The 22,049-nt window shown below is 41.1% G+C and overlaps 3 protein-coding genes across 3 annotated transcripts; 2 read left to right on the top strand and 1 right to left on the bottom strand.

Moving 5' to 3' along the window:
- Nucleotides 1-2,734: 2,734 nt before the first annotated feature.
- On the bottom strand, nucleotides 2,735-7,591 carry pglyrp6 (peptidoglycan recognition protein 6). The gene is made up of 5 exons (XM_044050682.1): nucleotides 7,264-7,591; nucleotides 5,066-5,887; nucleotides 4,337-4,547; nucleotides 3,967-4,261; nucleotides 2,735-2,815 (listed from the first exon to the last, which is right to left on the bottom strand). The coding sequence occupies exons 1-5, from the start codon at nucleotides 7,331-7,333 to the stop codon at nucleotides 2,801-2,803; spliced, it is 1,413 nt and encodes a 470-aa protein (XP_043906617.1). The 5' UTR covers nucleotides 7,334-7,591; the 3' UTR covers nucleotides 2,735-2,800.
- Nucleotides 7,592-9,091: 1,500 nt separating this feature from the next.
- Nucleotides 9,092-12,666, top strand: trappc5 (trafficking protein particle complex subunit 5). The gene is made up of 3 exons (XM_044050099.1): nucleotides 9,092-9,156; nucleotides 10,905-11,177; nucleotides 11,271-12,666. Exons 2-3 carry the CDS (start codon nucleotides 10,908-10,910, stop codon nucleotides 11,565-11,567), a joined length of 567 nt encoding a protein of 188 aa, XP_043906034.1. The 5' UTR covers nucleotides 9,092-9,156; nucleotides 10,905-10,907; the 3' UTR covers nucleotides 11,568-12,666.
- Nucleotides 12,667-13,299: 633 nt separating this feature from the next.
- Nucleotides 13,300-20,683, top strand: LOC122785781 (mucolipin-1-like). Its single transcript, XM_044051721.1, has 13 exons — nucleotides 13,300-13,574; nucleotides 14,514-14,764; nucleotides 14,954-15,115; nucleotides 15,894-16,050; nucleotides 16,489-16,558; nucleotides 16,646-16,742; nucleotides 16,933-17,032; nucleotides 17,172-17,278; nucleotides 18,834-18,983; nucleotides 19,105-19,206; nucleotides 19,336-19,458; nucleotides 20,024-20,230; nucleotides 20,529-20,683. Exons 1-13 carry the CDS (start codon nucleotides 13,532-13,534, stop codon nucleotides 20,661-20,663), a joined length of 1,704 nt encoding a protein of 567 aa, XP_043907656.1. The 5' UTR covers nucleotides 13,300-13,531; the 3' UTR covers nucleotides 20,664-20,683.
- The last annotated feature ends 1,366 nt before the right edge of the window (nucleotides 20,684-22,049 follow it).

A 22,049-nucleotide genomic window follows, 5' to 3' on the forward strand; every position in this document is an offset into this window, starting at 1 on the left:
TCACATGTTTTTAATGAAATATCAAATATAATCAACATAAATGCTACACTAAGTTTCTATTTGACACGTTTAACCACAATATGAATTGACACGTAGAGGAAATATGATGTAGTAGAGCATGTATTCACCTGTGTGTGTGTGTGTGTGTGTGTGAGGTGTGGACTCTTTAATATTGACTTTAATCATTCGTTTGTCTGACAACATTCCATAAATGCTGATCAATAAACGCCTTATTGCTCTTTATTAATCATTACATGGTCATTTGCTTCCCCCTGCTGGTCATAGTGGCCACAGGTGTGTGTGTGTACAGTGATTAACACATTTATTAGACCACCACACAAAACCACATCTGCCCAAATGTTTCTCCTATAGTTAATACACCACTATGTAGAACCTCTAACCAGCTAAAATAGAATTATTATTGTTGTTTTTTACTGTTTTACAAAAAAACAACAGGAAAAATATTAAAGCACATTTAATTTCTTGATTGAGATGTCAAAGTGTAGTTATTTACTTGCATTCCTGATCAGAAACATTACTTTTAGTGGTTGAATATTATGCTTGATTCATTTCTGGCTCATATTTGGATATAAAAAACATAAAATTCATGTTGTTATTTGCCAAATAAATAACAATAACATTTGTGGTTTTTGAAAGATTTCTAAAACATGTATGTTTTCTATGTGACAGGTGGCCTAACAAATGTGTTAAGCACTGTATATATAGTTGAGGTAATTGATCATGATGACAATTTATTACTACTATTACTAATAATACTAATAATAGTAGAGTAGAAGTGTCCAGTCTGAATCCTGCAGCCATTTGGTCAAAGATATTTTGAGGACATTAGGTTATGTTAATACAAATCAAAAGATCTCTTCAAATTAAAAAACGGTAATTAAAAAACTCACCAACTAGAGTGTTTGTGTAGCTGGCCCACACGGTGGAGCACGTGGCTGGCACTGTTGCCTCACAGCAAGGTTGGTTTGCGACCTGGTTTTGGACAGTGTTTACGTCTTCACCTTTTGACCTACTACAGCTGAAATTGGCACCAGCAGCTGTGACACTCATGTGGAGGATGAAGTTGTAGACCAGTAGTCAGCAATTGGTGGTCCGTGGGCCAAAACTGGCCCGCCAGCATCAGTATCTGGCCCGGCAGATGATTCAACAAATCTGATCTTAAATTGCTTAAATTGTCCTTATTTTCTCAAAAAGAAATCAATTTCATATTAAGTTCAGAGCTTTTATTCTGAAAAAATATGAACTTATTCACATAGATTCTGTTGCTACAATTGACAGTTAACCTAAACTAAGTGTTTGGTTTGAAAACTAAAGACTAAAAACACTGCTGTTGTCATGGAGACAGCCAGGTAAAATAACAACGTGCATGTGTTCAGATTAAAAGAAGAAGCAGTAATTCTTAAATGTTAAATGATGCACAGTAAATATGAACAAGACGACATTTGTCTTTGTAACAAGCTGCTGATTAAAGACAACGTCCACATTATTGTTAGTTTAAGGCAGCAAACGTGGGTTTTTGTTTGTGACTGAAGACGTTTTAAGACACTTTCCCTGATGAAGACATGATGTTTTGGCCCAAATATTCAGTTGCTTACAAAAAAAGTTGGCCCTCGACCACATTTCCTTGCTGATCCGTGCTGTAGACAATGGATGCATTCTTTCAGCAGCAGACTGTAAGACTGCTGTAAGGACATTTTCACAGGCTTATCAAAAACTCAATCAGACGAATCAGTGAACACATCACCCTGGTCCTGAACAGTGTAAAAGAATGTGCTACTTAAATAAAATTGCCGTTGCCTCTTAGACCTTTTATTGAGCTGAGTGAGGACTTGGCCCAGTCTGCAGCCGTTACAGTTCAGATTATTTTCTTTGGACGTCAGTGGAAACTTTGCACACCTGGATTTGTCCGGTTTATCCCAGTTTTCTTCCTGGCAGATCCTCTCGTGCTCGTTCAGCTCCGGTGGGAAAAGTATGTGAATTTTCAGATTGGTGCACAGATGTTTCATACTTTGGCTGGGTCACTCTGGGACACTCAGAGTGGAAGCTCCAGGTCAGTGCACCTGCTGAGAGGTCTGGAGCAGGATTTCCTCTGGGACCGCTCTCGTCCTGAGACGGGGTCTGTGGGTCAGACGTGGAGCTGGAGACGAGCACAGAGCAGGCTTCTGTTTAGTCACTCTGCACTGACATGGTCGTCCTCCTGTTGTTGTTATTACTGATTATTCTTATCTGTTTATACATTTTGGACACATGTTCAAATAGTAAACTAAACTTTACTTATTAATGCACATGAAGAAAATGATGTTTAATGCTCAGTAAAGTGAACATCAGTGTCATAATTGTTGTTATTGTGCCTTTATTATTATGAAAACACTCCAATTATGTCATGATATTGATTTCAACCAGTCTTGATGAGTCAGCATTTAAAGCAGCTTTATTATCATATGTCCTTCAAAAGAAATTGAACTAATTAAATAAACATTTTCCCATATATATACTGTATATATTATATTTTTATTTATTTACTATTTTCATCACAATCATGGTGTATTACAAGCACAGAATAGGATAAAAATGGAAATAATTTAAATAAAAAGACCTCACATTTAAAGAATTCAGGGGAATAGAAATGGAACTTAATGTACACACAATAATATTTAGGCAACATTGAGCGGTTATTGTGTTCAATGGGAAATGAAAGATTCTTGACAACGACGTGTATCAAACGTTTATTTTGTGATGTCTTGTTCATCCAAGTGTCTTCCTCTCGTCACGCAGATGATCAATTCTCGACCTCCTAAAAGAAAAAGGAAATGAAATTAAACATTATTTATTTAGGAAGAGCACTTGTGTTTGTTTAGTTCAGAGGTTCCTAAACTGGAGGTCAGGTCTGTTCAAAGGGTCACAAAACATCTACAGCGGTCATGAGATGATTAATGGGATGTTTTCAAAGGAAACATCTGGCGATTATTTTCTCTGTTGTTTGCTATTTACGGAATTTAGCATAATTTTCACTTTAATGAATTAAATCATCTGAGAATTTCTCTACTCTTGATGAAGGACGAGGTACACAAATGGGAATAATACACAACTCCTTATATGGACATCCTGCGGGTGTGTGTTTATAGGTCACATGTTCAGGCTTTAAAAAAATGCGTTGTTTTTGTCAAAGTTATGATTCATTTTATATTGCATTTTTAATAGTGACATAAAGTAGTGATAATTGTGCAGAAGTCACAAAATTAGACCGTTTTTCTTTTCTTTTTTGTTCATAAAACTGAGCCAAGTGAACTTTGAACTGTGACATATTTCTGAATTTCAGAAATTCAATCCGATTTTAAAATTTTTTAGTACTTTTTGCTGTGAAAATGAAATACATTTTTCATCCGATTGTCTAGGTGAGTCATATTTAATGTTCTGTTCAACTATGTTTTGTACATAATTGTGGCGACCCCTGGTGTCACCAAGTGTCTGGTGTTTGTTTTGTGCCTGGGGTTTCATTGGTGTCAACTGGGAACACCTGGGTCGGTGCTCCCAGGCCTATATAATCAAGGCCCTGTGGCCCATTCGGCCCTTCCCTCTGCTGCTTCTGGTTGGTATGGTTTGAGTTGTCCTGAGTTGTTGGGTTTGGTTTAATTTGTTGTTTTTTCCTTTGCAGGCACGCTGCCAGTGTGGCGAGATCAGCAGCATGGCCTTATGTATATTGTTTTGTACACTTTACAACATACACACACCTTTCCCCTCATGCACACCTTACACTACTGATTATACTGATATTCATACTCTATATTATTAGTATTTCATTGGCCTTTACATAATTTGATTTCTGTTCAATAAATTACTCTTTGTTATTCCTTCAAGGGGTGTATTTCTCATATTTGTCAGGTCTCAAGAGTCGGAGCGTGACAATAATAAATAATAATAATAACATCTAGAATGTCCACGTACCCCAAAGTGCTGCCACCTTTTAATCTCGTGAAAGAAAGCGTCTCCAGGACAGGAAGTGTGCACCACCTGTCTGTGGCCCTGCAGGATGAAGCTGGGTTTCAGTCGCCCACCGCCGACAGCACACGATGCCAGTTGATCCCTCACCAGTGCCATGGAATGCGATGAAGGCACACTCGCTGTATAGTCTCCGATGAAGGAAACACCATAACCTATTGAGTTGTGTCCAAGAGTGTGAGCTCCTTGCCAGTGCCAGCCCCTGCCCTCGTAGATGTGTCCATCAGAGCCTGCCACAAAGCTTCAGGAGCACAAACGTAAGTTGGATGCAGAATTTCAGACACTAATGTTGGGAAAAAAAAAAACCAGCTTTTACCTGTATCCTATGTCGTCCCAGCCTCGGTCCTCCTGGTGGAACCGCTGCATGGAGCGCATGTCAGCAGAACACTGCTGGAAGGTGAGACACGGCTCACCCGGGGTGGAAGTGTGGTGGATGTACATGAAGGAGAGAGGCAGAGACAGGTTGGTGGGTGTTCCTCTGTAAGGTGCCGCATCCCACATGCACCGGGGAATGATGGGGGGGCAGTCTGAAACAGATGTTCAACCACAGCTGGTTAGTTCAGATTTACTGAGATCTGACGTGAGACAGCAGATTGGAACAAATCATATGGTAACCAAACGTTGTTTCTCTGGGGGCCTCCGCAAAGCAAGACCCTTGATTAAAGTATATGTAACAGGCTTTTTCTAGAGCTGGGGCCGTCTCGTTTGGCCAGTAGGGGGCCGCTCAATTGAAAAAAAGAAAAATACATTGAAATAGCAATGTTCATGATGATGATTTCTCATAATTTGAAAATGAAAGTGGTTGTTTTGATATGAAATGATAAATAGTTCACAATATAGACGTATTTATGATGCAAAATTAATCTATTCATGAAAAACAACATACAGAAATAACTCATTATGACTTATTAAGTAGCGGGCCATATATATATATATATATATATATATATATATATATATATATATATATATATACATACTCATATTCTACCAACAAACCTTCCTAAATGTTATTTAAAGATGTCTCTCAGTCTCTCCTGCTCACCCATGAACATGTGGACAAACTCTTTCATGCCCTCCTTCACCGCAGCCATCAGCTGCTTCTTCTCCTTCGCCTCCATCTGTGGCTGCGTCTTCAGCCTCTGCTGCAGCTCTTGTGATTTCACCACATGTCTGGTGAGCACCGGGGGGAGGACCAGCTCTCTGAAGTTGTCCCTGCGGCGGCGGCTGATGAGACGCGGGGCAGCGTCCAGTCCTCGGTTGTCCAGCTGGTGGCAGTAGTACTCTGTCAGCAGACCGCTCAGCCTGAGAGGATTTCTGATTTTGACCCCCATCCCCAGAACCACACCGTCCATGCCTCCGTTGACGTGAGCAGCGGTGAGCAGAGTGGGGGTGTCAGAGAGAGTGAAGACTCGAGGAGCGGTTAAACTGTCCCAGCAGCCATCAGGTCCCACACGCTGGGTCAGATTAGAGCTGTGTGTGAGAGCAAGGCCGAGGTCCTTGGCCAGTGTGAGCTGGTGCAGGCCTCGAACTCGCTCACTGAACCTGGAGATGAACCCAGCCTCGAGGCCCAGGAGGAGAGGCCTGAGGGCAACAGTGGTGCCATCAGAGGTCAGAACCACACCTTCCTCTCTGCCGTCAGCCGTCACCTTGTGTTGCACAGCCTTTCTGATGTAACTCAAAAGCCCGGCGTCCATTTCAGAACCACCGGAATCCACATTACCCAGGAAGTGCTGAATGAACGGGTCCTGTAAACCAGCGACCCATCGCAGCCTCCTCAACACAGCCACTGGCTTTGCTCCAGGGTTCTCGTCTTCTACCTGCTTCACTGCCCTGATGAAGTCGTCCATGTGCAGGGAAAGTGAAGCTGGAGGGACAGAAACACACACACATCAATGTTTCTGTCATTCAGAAGACAATCTCCCCATCTCAAGTTTGTCACAAATAATTTCACACTGCAGTCACCTGCAGAATAGATGGTACATTTGGAGAATAGTACAAAGTATATATATATATCTATATATAGATATAGATATAGATATATACTTTTTAAGGTTTCCAAAACGTTTTAGTGCAAACTAACACCAGATATCACAGGAGTTAAATTCTATCTCTATAATGAACTGAAAACACGTACTTCACCAAATAGATTCACACAGATTCAGTTCAGAAACAACAAACTGAATGGATGTGGAACAGGACGTGAATCTGAACACGGTGACTGAAGTGGAACGCTTCATAGTTATTGTTGGACATTTAAGTTTAAAGGCAAAATGAAAAAAAACGGGTTAGGCTGGACAAATTCAAACTTTTTGGAGTACTTATTTTCTTCTGTTTTCGAGAATTGAATAGAATAGACCTGTCATCATAAATAATGGAAGTAGATTGAGCAGTTGATTCTGTTAAAACTAATTCCCCTTCATTTTGTAAAATGGGACACCAGTGAGGGCTTTTATCAAACAAACTGAAACACTGATTGTCAGTGTGTCTTGTGTCTGGTGTCAAATAAAGAACTGAAAATCTATGACAGAACACAGAAAGTTCCCACACTTGAAAGTCTCTGCATGTTCCTACATAGTGTAGAGTAAGGCTTTGACTGTGAGATGGTAGAAATGACAACCCTTCATCGCTGACAACCAGAATAAGCACATTTGTTTTTTAATTTAGATTGTTGTACAGTTCTGACTGTACAACATGAAAGGGAAACCGAGCCTGCTGCTGATGGACCCAGATTCTTGTGTCACCCGACTGGGTGTTGCTATTGAATTATTTAACTTTTGGTGATTTTTCTTGTGGTTTATGTTGTTGCCCTGCCTCTGTATGGTCTCTATGAACAGACTCCATATGATCGTAGTTGTATGATGTGTCCTCCATGTGAAACCAACCTCTGTCAAACAGTATTATCTGACCTTTCACTTGACTGAGCGTCTGTGTGTATACACTGGCAGTGCAGGAGCAGAAGCACTGAATGAACTTTGTTTGCTCTGTAGAATTCACGTCGAAAACATCTCGTTTTTTGCTTTAATAGATGTGCGCTATGGTTTTAGATGCATAAAGGTTTTTTTTTTATTAGAAACTGTTTGTGCTCAAAAGAGAAAAAGAAATATCTAACGTGTGTGATGCGGAGAACACATTCACAAATCGCACCTGTAAATATATGATCATAAAAAAATAAATCCAGTTTCATGTTCATATAGTGTATTTTAGACGCAATAAAATAATAAATAAAACAACCTTTCTTACCTTCTGTGTGGTAGGCACAGGCCCAGATTATAAGAAGGACCAGGGAGAGTTTGAGGCAGCCTTTATCCATCCTGAGTCTCTGTCACGTTCAGCTCCAAATGTCTGTTACCTTGTTGCCTCTCTGTCATTTATACACATGCAAGGTTACAGTGGGTGGGTGGTTATGTAACAGCTGTATACATACTGCAGATTCATTCTGCATCCGCCTTTAATCCATTGGCGTGGCCAACAATAGTGTGGGAAAGTGGCACCTGCAGACTTTTACAGCTCAACGTCTTCCTGTGTGCATGTAGCTCACACAGCGTCACAGTGACCGACCTGGACATTTTCAAGAAATTCACACATTCTGCAAGAAATCTCAGTCGCTGGTAATGGGAATGTATACCAACCACCAGCAAACTCAGCATTATTGTACTAATCCCCGGGCACTCCTCTCTGAGGCAATACGTGTTCTCCTGTCCGTGTCCTGAAAACACAAAACCAGAGGCTGCAAAAGTGAGGAAGTCCCAGAACCATGAATCACGTGTGTGTGTGTGCGTGCGTGCTGGGGTTGCATTGACAGGAACATATACTGATGTGTAAGTTTAAATTTGTGGGACACTGTTTGAAGATCTGTAACACATGAACAGGAAGTGGACGGAGTATTTTCGGTGAGTTGGAAAACACTTTGCAGAAGCAGTAAAATGCAATGAGACAAAGTCGGCGTTACAAAACTTTTATGAGTGTAATCTGAACACATAAAGACATTTATGAGAAGGAAACAAGAGAGAAACTAAAATAAATTTGTACATACCCTTTTGGACTGGATAAAGGTTGGAAAAAGAGACTATAATAAATAAATGTAAAATGATATAGTTTTCCAGTTTTCTGTATTATTAGATCATCACTTCTCAATGTTTGCTCATCATTTGTTTTACATTTTTGACACATTTAAAATTTTCTGCAACTTTTCTCCCACAGATATGGATGGAGAGGGCAAAATAAAGGCAACAGCCAACAATTCAGAAATTATTATTAGAACAAGAAGATGGTAGCAGTGGTAGAAGATGGATGGATGGTAAGTTTTTGACTGCAGAAAATGTCATATCTGTACAGGTCAAGATATTTTGATTCTACTTTCCACACTATATGAACACTCAGGATTAAATAAACATTTGTATTTAAATCAGTTAATTTTAATTGATTATTTTTTAATGTTCCTCTACTGCTCAGCCCACACATTTGATAGTCAGTGATTATATTTATATTGTATAAATCTAACAACTTTAACAACAAAGTTCCCAGTGTATGAAGCAACGATGGAGAGATTCTCAGTGTTCTCCACCACAAGATGAAACAGGAACATGCAGATCAGTGTGAGGACTTTTGTGAGAAATGCACAAATCTGTTTGTTTCATATGGTGTTGGTTGACCTGTGACCACAAGGAAAGGAAGTGGGCTTGTAACTGAAGGATCGGCTGTTCAAATTCTGGGACAGCTCAACGGGCTGGGTGTAAAAAGGATGAGTTAAATGCAGAGGTCAAATTCTATTCTATTATGACTAATTGATGTGTGTGCAAAAACATCTCATTCTAAGTTAACCTATTATGATTTTTAGATAAAATGAAATGTAAAAAATACCCAGTAAGGTTTTAAATAACAAATAAATAGCCATTAGAAGAGTTGACAAAAGCACATCAGATTAATGTGGGTCATTATATGCATTTTAACAAACAGGAAAGCTGTGTAAAGCAGTATAATGTACTTTGTTTGTGGTTCATATTGTAATTACCGCTCACATACAGCAGGTGGCGGTAAACAGTTAAAACTCTGGTTTCTAGTCATTGACCCTTATGGAAGAAAGAAGAAGAAAAACAAGGAAACAGGACGTTCGCTGAATTACTGTCAACCAAGGTTGGTTTATACTTTTAATCTCTTATATTTATGAGATGAGGATTTAGTGATAACGAGTCGTTGTCTGTAGTTTGTAATTTGAGATTGTAAATCGCGTCTGCGCTCCTGGAAGAGCTCGCGTTATGGCATTAGTTAGCATGTGTGGCTAGGTTAGGTAGCTAACATAGTAAAGCCAGCAGTCAGTGGTTGTGTGTTCGCTTTTAAAGTCTGACAGCGCAGTTTGAGCCAAGCCGTGGTGTTTGCCAAAGATTCCTGCATGTGCACGTTGTATTTGTACACAATTACACAACAACTGCGTGGTTTTTAGTGTAGAGAGAAGCTGTCAGTGGGCCATTTGCACAGCAGCCATTTTGACAGGTGACAGTAGGAAAATAACAAGTGTAAATAAATGAATTATTCAGGGTGAAGGCTGCTTCACTGTCACACTGCGCCATAGTTAATGTGATCAGTAACGCTGTTAGTGCCAAATTGAAGACGACACATTGTTTTTCCTCTTTTGTCACGAGACACCTCACTCTGAAGTCAACGATTGATTGTCATTTTCATTGCTAACAACTCTAATAATTCATGGTATAAAACAAGCCTTAGTTTGTGTCCTTTGATATTTCAACTTGCTGCTGAAGCTGGATGTTTTTGTCCATCTATCCATCCTCTACCGCTTAATCCTCCACATGAGGTTCACAGGGGGCGCTGTTGCCAATCCCAGCTGACATAGGGCAGAAGGCGAGGTACACCCTGGACAGGTCGCCAGTCCATCACAGGGTCACATCTCACACCTATGGCCAATTTAGAGTGTCCAAATTGCCTAATCCCCAAATCTGCATGTCTTTGTCATCTATATTAAAAAAAAGTCGATATCAGTAACTGTATAAACTTGTAACCTGATACAGTTGTTGTGTATCTGCTGCTGGTCTCCCTCTCTCTCTTCTGTCTCTCCCTCATCTCCCTCTTGTCCTTTCTCTCCCCCCATTTTCTGTCCCCCACCTCTCCACTATCCCCCATTTTTCCTTTCACCCCAACCGGTCGAGGCAGATGACCGCACATCTCTGAGCCTGGTTCTGTCAGAGATTTCTTCCTGTTAAGAGGGAGTTTTTTCTCTCCACTGATGCCTAGTGCTTGCTCATTGTGTGAACTGTTGGGGGTCTCTGCTCTCTTTGATGTTGTCTATGTACAGTGCCTTGAGATAATGTATGTTATGATTTGGCGCTATACAAATAAAATTGAATTGAATTGAATTGAATATATTACTCTTACATGCCTCACAACTATTTCACTAGTAGTAGCAGTGCAGTGCTTCCTACTGGAAAAAGCACAAGTACTAACTCTATTATTGATAATAACTTAGTGAAGAGGCAATGTGTTTATTATTTTATGATTTAATTAAGGAATTATTGACCAAGTGAAGTAGTTCCTTTTAGAGAAAGTCTCCATCACGACCTACTAAGATCTGATGTTATAAAGTTTAAAGTTAATCTATATATATTGGTCTGTTTTACAATTCCTTATAATAATTCTTACTCTATCACATATATGGTCAAACAGTTGATGAGGTAACTACCATTACTGCTGTTTACAATAATACTTTTGCACAATTTGTACAGAAGGATGTGTGATTTGTTTAAAACTTTAAAACTAGAACTATTACTCGTGTATGCATTTATTACTTGTCTATTACATCTACTTACTCTGTGTCTGTATCAAAAGTATGAGAGTAGACACTAAACTCGACTGTCGTCATTTCTCAACAGAAAATGGACACACGGTTCACTCGGGGGAAATCCAGCATCTTAGAGCGGCCCCTGACACGACCTAAGACTGAGGTCAGTGTGAGCGCCTTTGCCCTCCTTTTCTCAGAGATGGTCCAGTACTGTCAGAGCCGCGTCTACTCTGTGTCCGAGCTGCAGACGCGCCTGGCGGACATGGGCCAGAGTGTAGGAGCCAGCATGCTGGACGTGCTGGTGCTGAGGGAGAAGAATGGAAAGAGGGAGACCAAAGTCCTGAACATGCTGCTCTTCATCAAGGTAAACCCCTGTTAAAGATAACTGATACAGTGTTTTTAGAGCACATTCACTTTGTGCTTGTGCTTTTATTTGCCTTTGCTTTCTTTACGTCAGGTCAACGTGTGGAAGTCTTTGTTTGGGAAGGAGGCTGACAAGCTGGAGCAGGCCAATGATGACGACAAGACTTACTACATCATAGAGAAGGAGCCACTAATCAACGCCTACATATCTGTGCCGAAAGAGAACAGCAGCCTGAACTGCGCTGCTTTTACTGCTGGCATCGTGGAAGCCATCCTCACACACAGCGGCTTCCCTGCCAAGGTCACTGCCCACTGGCACAAAGGCACCACACTCATGATTAAGTTTAACGAGTCGGTCATCGCCAGGGACAAGGCTTTGGATGGCAGATAAATAAAAAGACTTTAGAGACTGCCCCTTTTTTTAAAAAATCCATACAGGATGAGGATAAATCATCCAGTTCCAGGCTTGTGTTAATATATGAAGTAACTGTGACTGAATGTCTTTGTGGAAACTAATGCAAGAATGGATGTGCTGAGCCACAGAAAAAGATGCAGCTGGTTTGTTCAAAATTGCAGGATGTATGGGTTTTTTCAAACATGTTGTACATTAACGGGTGTGTTTTCCAAAAATTACTTTTAAATGTCATGGTAATTCATTACTTGCAGTGATGCATCGTTGTGGAGCTGTGTGTAATGTACGTTGATCCTCGCTCTCTCCCTCATGAAACACATTTACCCGTCAGCTCCAGAATTCCTACTGCAATGGTGCAACTGACACAGAATTGTCATGATTTATCAGACTCTGCAGGCAGGAAGAACCTGACATGACACTTTCTGGTGCACATGAGAGCATGCAGCATAGAATTTCCTGTCAATGATGTCATCTCGATCTTACACACTCCTTTTATGTGACCAGGAAAACAGCTCAGTTGCACTGTTATTTGACTTTGAGAATCAATTAGCAGCATAAAAAAACAGATTAGATAGTCGTAGCACTTGTGAGTTGCAGCAATTGACTCAAACTGGATTGAATGTGGAACAGTCATTGATTTTTTTCTCAATGGTCACCAATGATTTGTAAAAACAAACAAACAAAAAATACTGTATTTTACAGTTAAATATCCAGACTAAGGTTTGTTTTCAATTTAACAAGACTGTAATTGAATAGTCCATTAAACAAATCCTAATGAATGATGTAAAAATACAAGGAATAGAAAAATATGTTCATTGTAATCGTCCAAACTGTATGGAGCTCTGTCCCATGGTAAGAAAAGCTACTTAAAGACCCTCTAATGTTTATCTACTCTATCATCCCTCATTGTTTAAGGACACATGGTTACACTGGGAGTCAGAACAGTTTCAGAGGTTATGGGTGCGTTTTAGGGGCTTTGGACCTCAATATATCAGGATACAGCCCTGCTCATAATGTGTTCTTGTACTTGTATTATCAGTACCACTGTTGATCTTGAATAAAACTGTTGGAAAAAATATTTATTTATGTTTTGGAATTGTCTTTTGATGCCAACTGAAGAAAACAGTAGCATATAATAATTTAAGAATTAATAGAAACAATTCCATTATTTGGTAATTATATTTCCTGTCGTCCCCCAGTTTTTAACTTTCAGGTGGTGGATTGACACTGAAACAATATCATCTTGTGTGAATCACGGCATTGAAGCGTCTCATGTCACAACTCTATGTGTTTCACATGAACATAGATCAATATAAGAGGAAGAGATGACACTGAGGTCACATGACCAAAAGACGTCAATGCATTTAAAATATTATTCATATAGAAAATACAATATATGATTATGAAAAAAGAATACAGAAACAAATAGAAATAAAAAAATAGAATTCTGACTTTAATCTCAGAATGCATGCTTTTTACATATAATACTCTTCTGTAAAAAACTAAAACATTATATACATTTTATTAACTTTTCTGTCACAGGGGCTATACAAAGTTAACTTTAAAGTTGAGTTTGACTTTATGGCTATAAAACGTTTGTCACTATTGTTGTTACTATTATTAAAACTATTTCGTGATTTATAAACCCAGACAAGCTCCACACCCTGTTTGTTGTGTTCGGTTACCCAGCAGCGGCAGCAGCGCGCGCTCGTCAGCGGTCACGTGGTAGCGTCGTCACGTGACCAGGAAGCGGCGATGTGTTGTTGTTTACTAAGGTGTCGTCCATACATGGCGACAGCGAGCTTCTTCTCTTCTTTTCTTTTTCTTTTTTTTGTAGCTGAGATGATTTCAATCACACAATCACACACTGCTCGGACCGTGAGCCTCTCTGTCACTCCTCTGTGATCTTCATCTTTATCATCATCACCAACAACAACAACAACATGGCGTCTTCAAGTTACACCTGCATCCATGACAGCGCCACAGGTTTGTCACCTACTGTATCAATGCGCGCGCGCGCGTGTGTGTGTGTGTGTGTGTGTGTTACTGCAGTTTCCACGTGATCGTAACATCTCGTTCGTGTGGTGGTTTAATGGCACAAACATCTGAACAAGCTCCGTTCATTGAAACAATGACCGCCGCAGAACCGGAGCTTAAAGGTGCACTCCGACACTTTTACAACCGTTAATGATGCTTATTCTGCGCCTTACAATTGAACAAAGACGCCGTTCAAATCTCGTATTAACCTCCGTCCTGAGTGCGTACAGTGGTGTCTTGAGTGGTAAAAACATGAGGACGTTCTTCCTCATGTGTCCTCTAAAGAAAAAATATAAATTAAAAGTGTATTGTTTCTAAAAGAGTGTCTATCATGTGGAGAAAAGGGTCTGCAGTGTCCTATAAGATGCCCTTACACCGATGTTCTCTATGGGTGTCCTTCCTGTCAAAAAAGAGTCGCTATTATGAAGTCCCCTACTGTCCCTACATGGAAAGTGTAGGAAAATGTCCGTCTCAGTGATTAGAGAGTGATGCTGTGCTGTAAAGGATGTCCTGTTATATCTCTATTTATGTATACACTGCTGTGTCACTCACATGTACTTTTAAACCAGACCTGGTGTTCAATATAAACAGCTATAACTTATGATAAGACACAAACTAGGTGCCTTTTCAAGGTTCCCTCACTAGATACCAAGGTGCCAGGTGTGTGCGATGATGCTTTACTGTTCAGATGTCAGGCATCTTCTCAGTTCTCCATAACACACACCACTGATGATCAGTACTGTTCACGTCCGTAATGCATCTCCTCAGACGACATCTGGCTCCTCCTCCTGCCCGTTATTCAAATACACGCTGATGCCGTGTCGGTTTGTGGGAACAAAATGCTGTTTTGTGTAATTCTAAATCAACACATTTCCTTGTGTTTCCCAGAAAAGGATCAGCTGCTCTCCTCCATGACCAATTATGGGTCCCAGGACCTTCTTGGGAGTGCGAGTCCTCGTCCCAGCGTACTTGTGGGCGCTGGGCTCCACCAGCAGCAGGAGGAAGAGGAGGAGGAGGAGGCTCTGAGGAGGAAACTCAAGTACTTCTTCATGAGCCCCTGTGACAAGTATCACGCCAAAGGGCGGAAGCCTTTCAAACTGGGCCTGCAGCTGCTCAAAATCATCATTGTGACCGTGCAGGTGGGTTCAAACGCACAGAATATGATGAATCTCACAGTTAGGGGCGGGAATCATGATGCCATACGCGATACTTGGACAATATCTGACAATATCTGAAGAAAAGTAAATATGAGTCAGCTGTAGTATAGACTTATTTCTGTGTTTGCATGGCTGTTGACGTCCGTGTGTTTTGCCTCTGACTCTGCTCAGCTGGTGCTGTTTGGACTCAGCAACCAGATGGTGGTGACGTTTAAGGAGGAGAACACGGCGGCGTTCAAACACCTGTTCCTGAAGGGTTACCAGGACAGCGCTCCTCAGGCAGTCCACACGCAGAGGGAGCTCTACGACCACCTACACTTCGCCATAGAGCAGGTAGACACCGATCATATCAGGGCTGCAACGCGTATGTGGATGAATTGATTATTAATCAATGACTACGTTAATCCTTAACTATTTTGATAATCGATTATTTGGTTTTAGAAATGTATTAACAATTAAAACAAGCTCCAGGTGTGGTAAACATCGATCGACATTTTCTTGATTTTTTTTGACATTTTATGGACCAAACAAACTCAAATAATCAAGAAAATAATAGACAGATGAAACGCTTTTGAAAATAATCGTTAGTTGCGGCTCTAAATCATATTGCCTTTTATCTCTAGCTGTTTGTCGCCATGCATGTAGTTTTGGTTCCATGTTTGAAAGCTTTCTGTATATAAATGGAATTTAGGGTTAAAAATTCAACACGAACAGAAACTGTTCAGCTTCTACGTCGATCAGTTAAACCAGGGGTGTCATAAAATATTCATTATGATATTAGACAGAATTGCAAAGTAAAAGTGCTTGTTTTGATTTAAAATGATTTACAATAAAAACATACTTATGATGCACAAAGACGGAGAATTAAATTGAAAATTTAGCAAGAATTGACGAGGATAATTGTGATTAAAACAGCTTAAATATATGTTATTTCAGGTAGAAAACGTTGTTATTCTAAGAAACACAGAGTCGCGTGGAGCTGCTAGGCTTCATCAGCATTGTGTCGGCTTATTTCACCACGGTTTAGCTTGTTTCTATTTGAAAGTTACACACTGCAGCTTTAAAACCTACTGCGGGTGCTCAAAAGGTTCCTTCCTCTCTTTCCGTCCAGTACATGGCTCTGCCTGAGATCACGCTGGGACAGTACGCCTACGTGTTGGACGTGGGTTTCAACAGGAGCGCGCTCTCCCTCTGCCAGAGATACTTCCAGAGAGCCACCATCGACCCCGTCAATGACACCTTTGACATCGACCCCCACGTGGTCACCTGTAAGATGACCTTTCACGTGTTATTCTGCATCACTAGCGAGTCGCGTCAGCCCTGTTTTCATGCAGTGTCCATATTTACTTTGCCCTTTACGGAGGGGACTGTGAGTCACTGTGTCCCTGCGCCACATTGGTCAGGAGGTGCCCTGCGACCTTGCTCTACTTTTAGAGGCTTGAAATAGTTGCCATCACAGAAGACGGTGCATAAAAAGCTGGATTTCCACCTTTAGGCACACACAGAGAGAGGTGGTGATTTAAATGCACCTACAATGTTAAACTCTATAAATAGATGATTTATGTGCTTTTGAGGAAGTGTAGAAGTGTGGTTAAGGCGTCATGTGATGTGGAAAAAGATGATTGATATGTGTTTAATAATAATATTACTTCCCCCTGGGAGCATTCTTAGTTCCTCTAATGCTATTTTCTGATGATATTTTCTAGATTGCATCGGAGTGAATCCACTGACATCCGGAAACGGTGACTACAAGAATTTCACTCTCCAGTTTTACAAGTGAGATATTATTATTCTTTTTTTTAAAAACATTAGATACCATCGCTGTGTTAATGTATCACATTAAAATCTGTGTTTTGTTTCCAGGCTGATCAATATAACTATTGACTTCCAACTGAAGGCCATTAACATTCAGACCATAATAAACAATGAAATCCCTGACTGCTACACCTTTGCCATTACGGTAACCTCGTTCTCTCTAGTTTTTTCTTCACTTACCAGAAAAGATAAAACAGATTCATATAATTTAGCCACACAAATGCAATCAAGTCCTACCTTTAACCAAGCAAACATACTTCAAATATACTAATAGAGTTATACTATATCTATACCCTGAGGTTTTACATTTACCGCGTTTGTCCGTGTAATGTCAGATCGTCATGGATAACCGGGCTCACAGCGGCAAAGTTAAGATCAGTCTACAGAACCAGGCCTCCATCACCGAGTGTAAAGACCCCAACGTGTCCGGACACGGTGAGTAGCTGACACACACACACGTATGATTTATGCAAATGCTCATTCTTCTGTCTCTCCACGTCAACTCTAATAATAATAATTGAATTCTAATAATCGTAATTGGATTCCCTCCCTCGTTTCCCTCCCGCTCTGGCAGCTGAGAATTATGCCCGGGAGTTCTTTGATGTGCTGGTGGCCGTCGTCTGTCTGCTGTCTCTGCTGCTGTGCGGACGCTCCGTCCTCAGAGGCATCGTCCTGCAATACGTAAGACGGCAGCCTTGAGCTTTTACGCAACGTGAAAACCTGTTTATTTAGTAGACACACACTCGTACAAACACACCTATGTGCGCTATATTCAATCGTTGCTCTGAAGTAAAGATTGTTTGGGTTTTCGTTGGCCGTCAAATAAGAGGCGCCGTCTTGTGCTGCCATGTCTCTGGGACAAACCAGCCAGAGCGTGCGTTTCATATTTTGAAATTTTAAGCTGACTATGCAAACATGTGAAGGTCACTGTAAATCCCTCACACACTTGAGAGCTAAACAAAGGAATCCTCTGTTTGTTGCAGTGTGCTGTCTTTACCATTTCATGTCACTCCCTCTTACACACTGGTGCCCTGTGGAGTTTTCCCCTGAGCAGAGTGTCTGTTAATGTTTAGCATTTGTGTGTATCCTTGAGTTCAAACGGGTTTAAAAAGCGTCCCCTTCCTTGTAAAACATTTGCAAAGGCAAGACCCTTTTATTTTTCACTTTGAAGGCATGTGATTCACTTAATTCTTGGCATATTACCGCCGCCCGCAGATGCATGTGGAGCCCATTGTGTTACAATGTCCCTGTGGGAACGACGATAATGGCCGCGAAACATTGTTCCACAGCTCCACTAATGGTCAGAAAAACTCCACGACAACTGTTGCGATTTCACAACGTAGCACTTGTGGAATATTCAAGATTACGTGTAGCGTGGATGTAGCATCCCTTTGTTCCCATGCAGCAGGATGAAAACCATGGAGCAATTTTCAAAGAGTCATGGTGAAGTTTTTCCGACAGCATTTTGGTTGCTGGAGGCCATGTTTTTTCCTATTGGTCTCATTCATTCATTCATTCATCGTCTACCACTTTATCTGGCTGTTGCTGATCTCTGCTGACAGGTCAGGACTCTACAGGTCACCAGTCCATGACAGGCCCACAAACACAAACATCCACTCTCACACCTAATTTAAATAATTTAGAGTGTCCAATTTTCCCCAAATCTGCAAGTGGGGGGGGGGGGGGGGTGTATTGCCCACACACACGGGCAGAATTTGCAAACCCAACACCAACTGTGTGTGGCCCTGGTCTGCATGAGTCTGCATGTTCTCCTTGAGTTTTCTCCAAGTTCTCCGGTTTCCTCCCACTGTCCAAAGAGGTTAATTGGACACTCTTAATTGACCATAGGTGTGAGAGTGAATGGCGGGTGAATGGTTGTCTCTGTGTGGCCCTGGACTAGCAACCTGTCCAGGGTGTGACGCCCAACGTCCGCTGGGATTGGCACCAGCAGCCCTGTGAACCTCATGTGGAGGATAACATGCAGACGATGAATGACAAATAGGACCTTGACTTTTGATATATTTGAAGACAAACTCCTGACACTCCCCCAAACCAACTGTCCATCTTTCATCCAGATGGGATTAAAATAACCCAAATGATCACTGTGACAGATTAATGCCATCACCGCCACAGCATAGCACGGGCGCAATTGAATCACCGTCTTCCCATCACAGGATCCTGAGTGTAAGACTTTATTGTCCTGTTCATTAATAGCCCCGATCATCTCCATCCGCAGGAGTATGTGCAGTTTTTCAACGACAGACTCGGCCGCAGCGTCGCCTGGGGAGACAGGATGGAGTTTATTAACGGCTGGTACATCCTGCTCATCGTCAGCGACGTGTTCACGATCGTGGGAAGCTTCATCAAGATTGGGATTGAATCCAAGGTAACGTGGCAGGTGTTGTGAGAAACAGATTGCCGTCCGTCAAAGTGAACTGAACTGAGAGCTGTGTGTTTTTCCAGCAGCTCATTTCTTTGTAATTAAAAATGTCTCCGTTGTGATGCAGAATTTGTCATCGTATGATGTATGCGCCATCCTGCTGGGAACCTCCACTCTGCTGGTGTGGGTGGGAGTCATCCGCTACCTCAGCTTCTTTCAGAAATACAATGTATGTGAAAGACACACACACACACAGGCACTGCCACTTTGTCTGCCTTGCGGCTTTCTTTGAAGTGTAAATAGATTTGGGGTTTCGCCTCCCTCCCTCCCTCCCTCTCTCTCTCTGTTGTAACCACAGATCCTGATTGTGACTCTGAGAGCTGCTTTTCCTAACGTTATCCGCTTCTGCTGCTGTGCAGCTGCCATTTATCTGGGCTATTGCTTCTGTGGATGGATTGTCCTGGGGCCCTATCATGCCAAGGTACTGAATACACACACACACACACACACACTCTGCAGTGTCCCTGACCACAAATGATGCAGCATGAGTCATTCAGATGAGACCGCAACATACACGTCAGAATTATCTTAAAATATCTTCATCTTTGAGGTGTATGCAGAGCTGCAATTTATGCATATTTATTTTCATAATCCATTAATCGTTTGGTCCTTAAAATGTCAGAAAACCTTAAAAAATGTTGATCGGCGTTCGTCAAACCTGGAAATGATGATGTTCTCAAATGTCTTGTTTTGTCCACAAACCAAACTGATTCACTTTTAATGATTTCTTTGTTATCCAGAGCAAAGAAATGAAGAAAAAACTCACATTTAAGAAGCTTAAACTATCGGAAATCTTGTTTTAATCACGAAAGAAGCTTTGACGCGATTATTCGATTATCAAAATAGTCAATTTATTAATTGTCTCAGCTCTAGGTGTATGTATCAATAATAAGACGGGGAAAACTGTCCTTTATTTCAATGAATCACATCTAAATAATAATAACAAAGCCAGCTCTGTGTAAATTGACCTTCCTAACGTGTTGCAGTTCCGCTCCCTGTCCATGGTGTCCGAGTGTCTGTTTTCTCTGATCAACGGCGACGACATGTTCATAACGTTCGAGGAGATGGAGCGAAGTGGAACGCTGGTGTGGATCTTCAGCCAGGTCTACCTCTACACCTTCATCTCGCTCTTCATCTACATGGTGCTGTCCCTCTTCATCGCACTCATCACCGGAGCCTACGACACCATCATGGTACAGTGTGCGCTTTGGTTTCATTGTTTTGTTTTGTTTTGTAATCCGAGCAGCTCGGGCTCCGCGGATGTCGGTTTCGTTTCAGTAAACTAATCTGGTTCATATCTCAATTATTAAAGCAGCAGCAGTAGTCGTGGGTAAACTCCCGCCCTTTAAGGCTATAAGCTTTAATTTCACTGATAGAAACATGAGTTTTATAGTTCAGGAACTGCACAGACAGTGATGACGTTATCCTGAAGAAAATGTTCATCTTTTTGTTTGTTTGTTTGTTTGTTTGTTTGTTGGCCGGCCCCTGCAGGCACAAACACAGGAGCAGGTGCGCATCAATAACCTGCACGCGTTCATCGCTGAGTGCACCGACACTCCCAGCTCTGGCAAGTTCCGTGGGCCTGAGGGGTCATCGTGCTCTTTCCTCTGCTGCTGTGAGTGGTGAGGAGGAGGAGGAGGAGGAGGAGGAGGAGGAGGGTGCACAAAGGGAGTAAGTAGTGTATGAGAGAGATGCTTTTCTCTTTAAACGTCATATTTCCAGTCCAGTGGCAGCTCATTGCAATTTCACTCTTTCCCCAGAAAGCCAACAGGGATGATGAATGCTTTGAGAGTGACTGACCTTGGAACGCGGTGTCCTCTGTGCCCCGTCTTTGAATTTCTGCATTTAGATTTGCTGTGGAACAGCGGAAACGCACTAAACAGTCACAAGCCCAATTACCTGTGTTTGTTCTGTATGAATAATTTATTTTGTCTTTCTCTCTCCGTTTGTCGGGGCTTTGACGATTGTTGACGACACAGAGTGCCAGGAAACACATTTATTGCTTTTGACTGGAAGCAGCGTCCACCGAGGAAAATGGATGCTCATTTAAATGCTCCACCATATACAGGGTTTTTTTTATATTGTTTTATTGTCCAAGTGGCTGTTTAGGAGGCATTATTAAGTGATTTGTGATTATCTATAGATATATATATATATATATATATATATATATATATATGTATGTATGTGTGTGTCGTCTGGATCTTCATATAAGAAGTGGAAGGAAGGAAGAGGCTATATATGAATATATATATATATATATATATGAATATGTATACATATATATATATATATACATATATACACATATACCTATGAATATAATATATGCATTATCTGCTGCTACGTTTTGAGTGAAATTGGTCCATTCCCATTTTCACGTACACCTGTGACTGCGGGGAGATGCCGGCTGCACGGGGACGGACGAGCCCCGCAGCCAACCACTCGCTCATCAATATGTATGAGCCGGGTTTTCTCTAATGCACTGAAACAAAAAAAAACACCTCCATTCAAGATCAGGACTCATGTCACGTGATGCTTGAGGTTAAATGTTTTGGCGTTAAAAAACAAATGAACTTGAGCACATTGGGTTACACTCTGCTGCCTTACAAAGGCAAAGAGCAGTAACTTGCCTTTTTTATGAGTTATTATCATAAACCTTATCACATTTCATCAAAATGTAAATGTTTGTCGTCTCCATCCTGCTCGACTTCCGCTGCACTGTACTTGAATGTTTTAATGCTTCTGCCTTATTTATATTTTATAACGAGCTCAATTGCAATTATGTGCATGTTAGTTCTTTATTACACTCCTCAGCTTAGCCTGACTCACCAGCTAAGAAGCCACTGGAAAAAGTCGTTCTCATGCTGTTTTTTGTTTTAAACTGGACATTTCGAATGTTAAATGATGTTTATGTCAGAAATTCAAGCTCGGTTTTGAGGGCATCTCGATAAACCGGCACATCTTTATCGACACTTACTTATTTAAAAGAAATATCGCTGTTAGAATAGA

This window comes from Solea senegalensis, linkage group LG19 (assembly GCF_019176455.1).
Source record: "Solea senegalensis isolate Sse05_10M linkage group LG19, IFAPA_SoseM_1, whole genome shotgun sequence".
NCBI classification, from domain to species: Eukaryota; Metazoa; Chordata; class Actinopteri; order Pleuronectiformes; family Soleidae; genus Solea; species Solea senegalensis.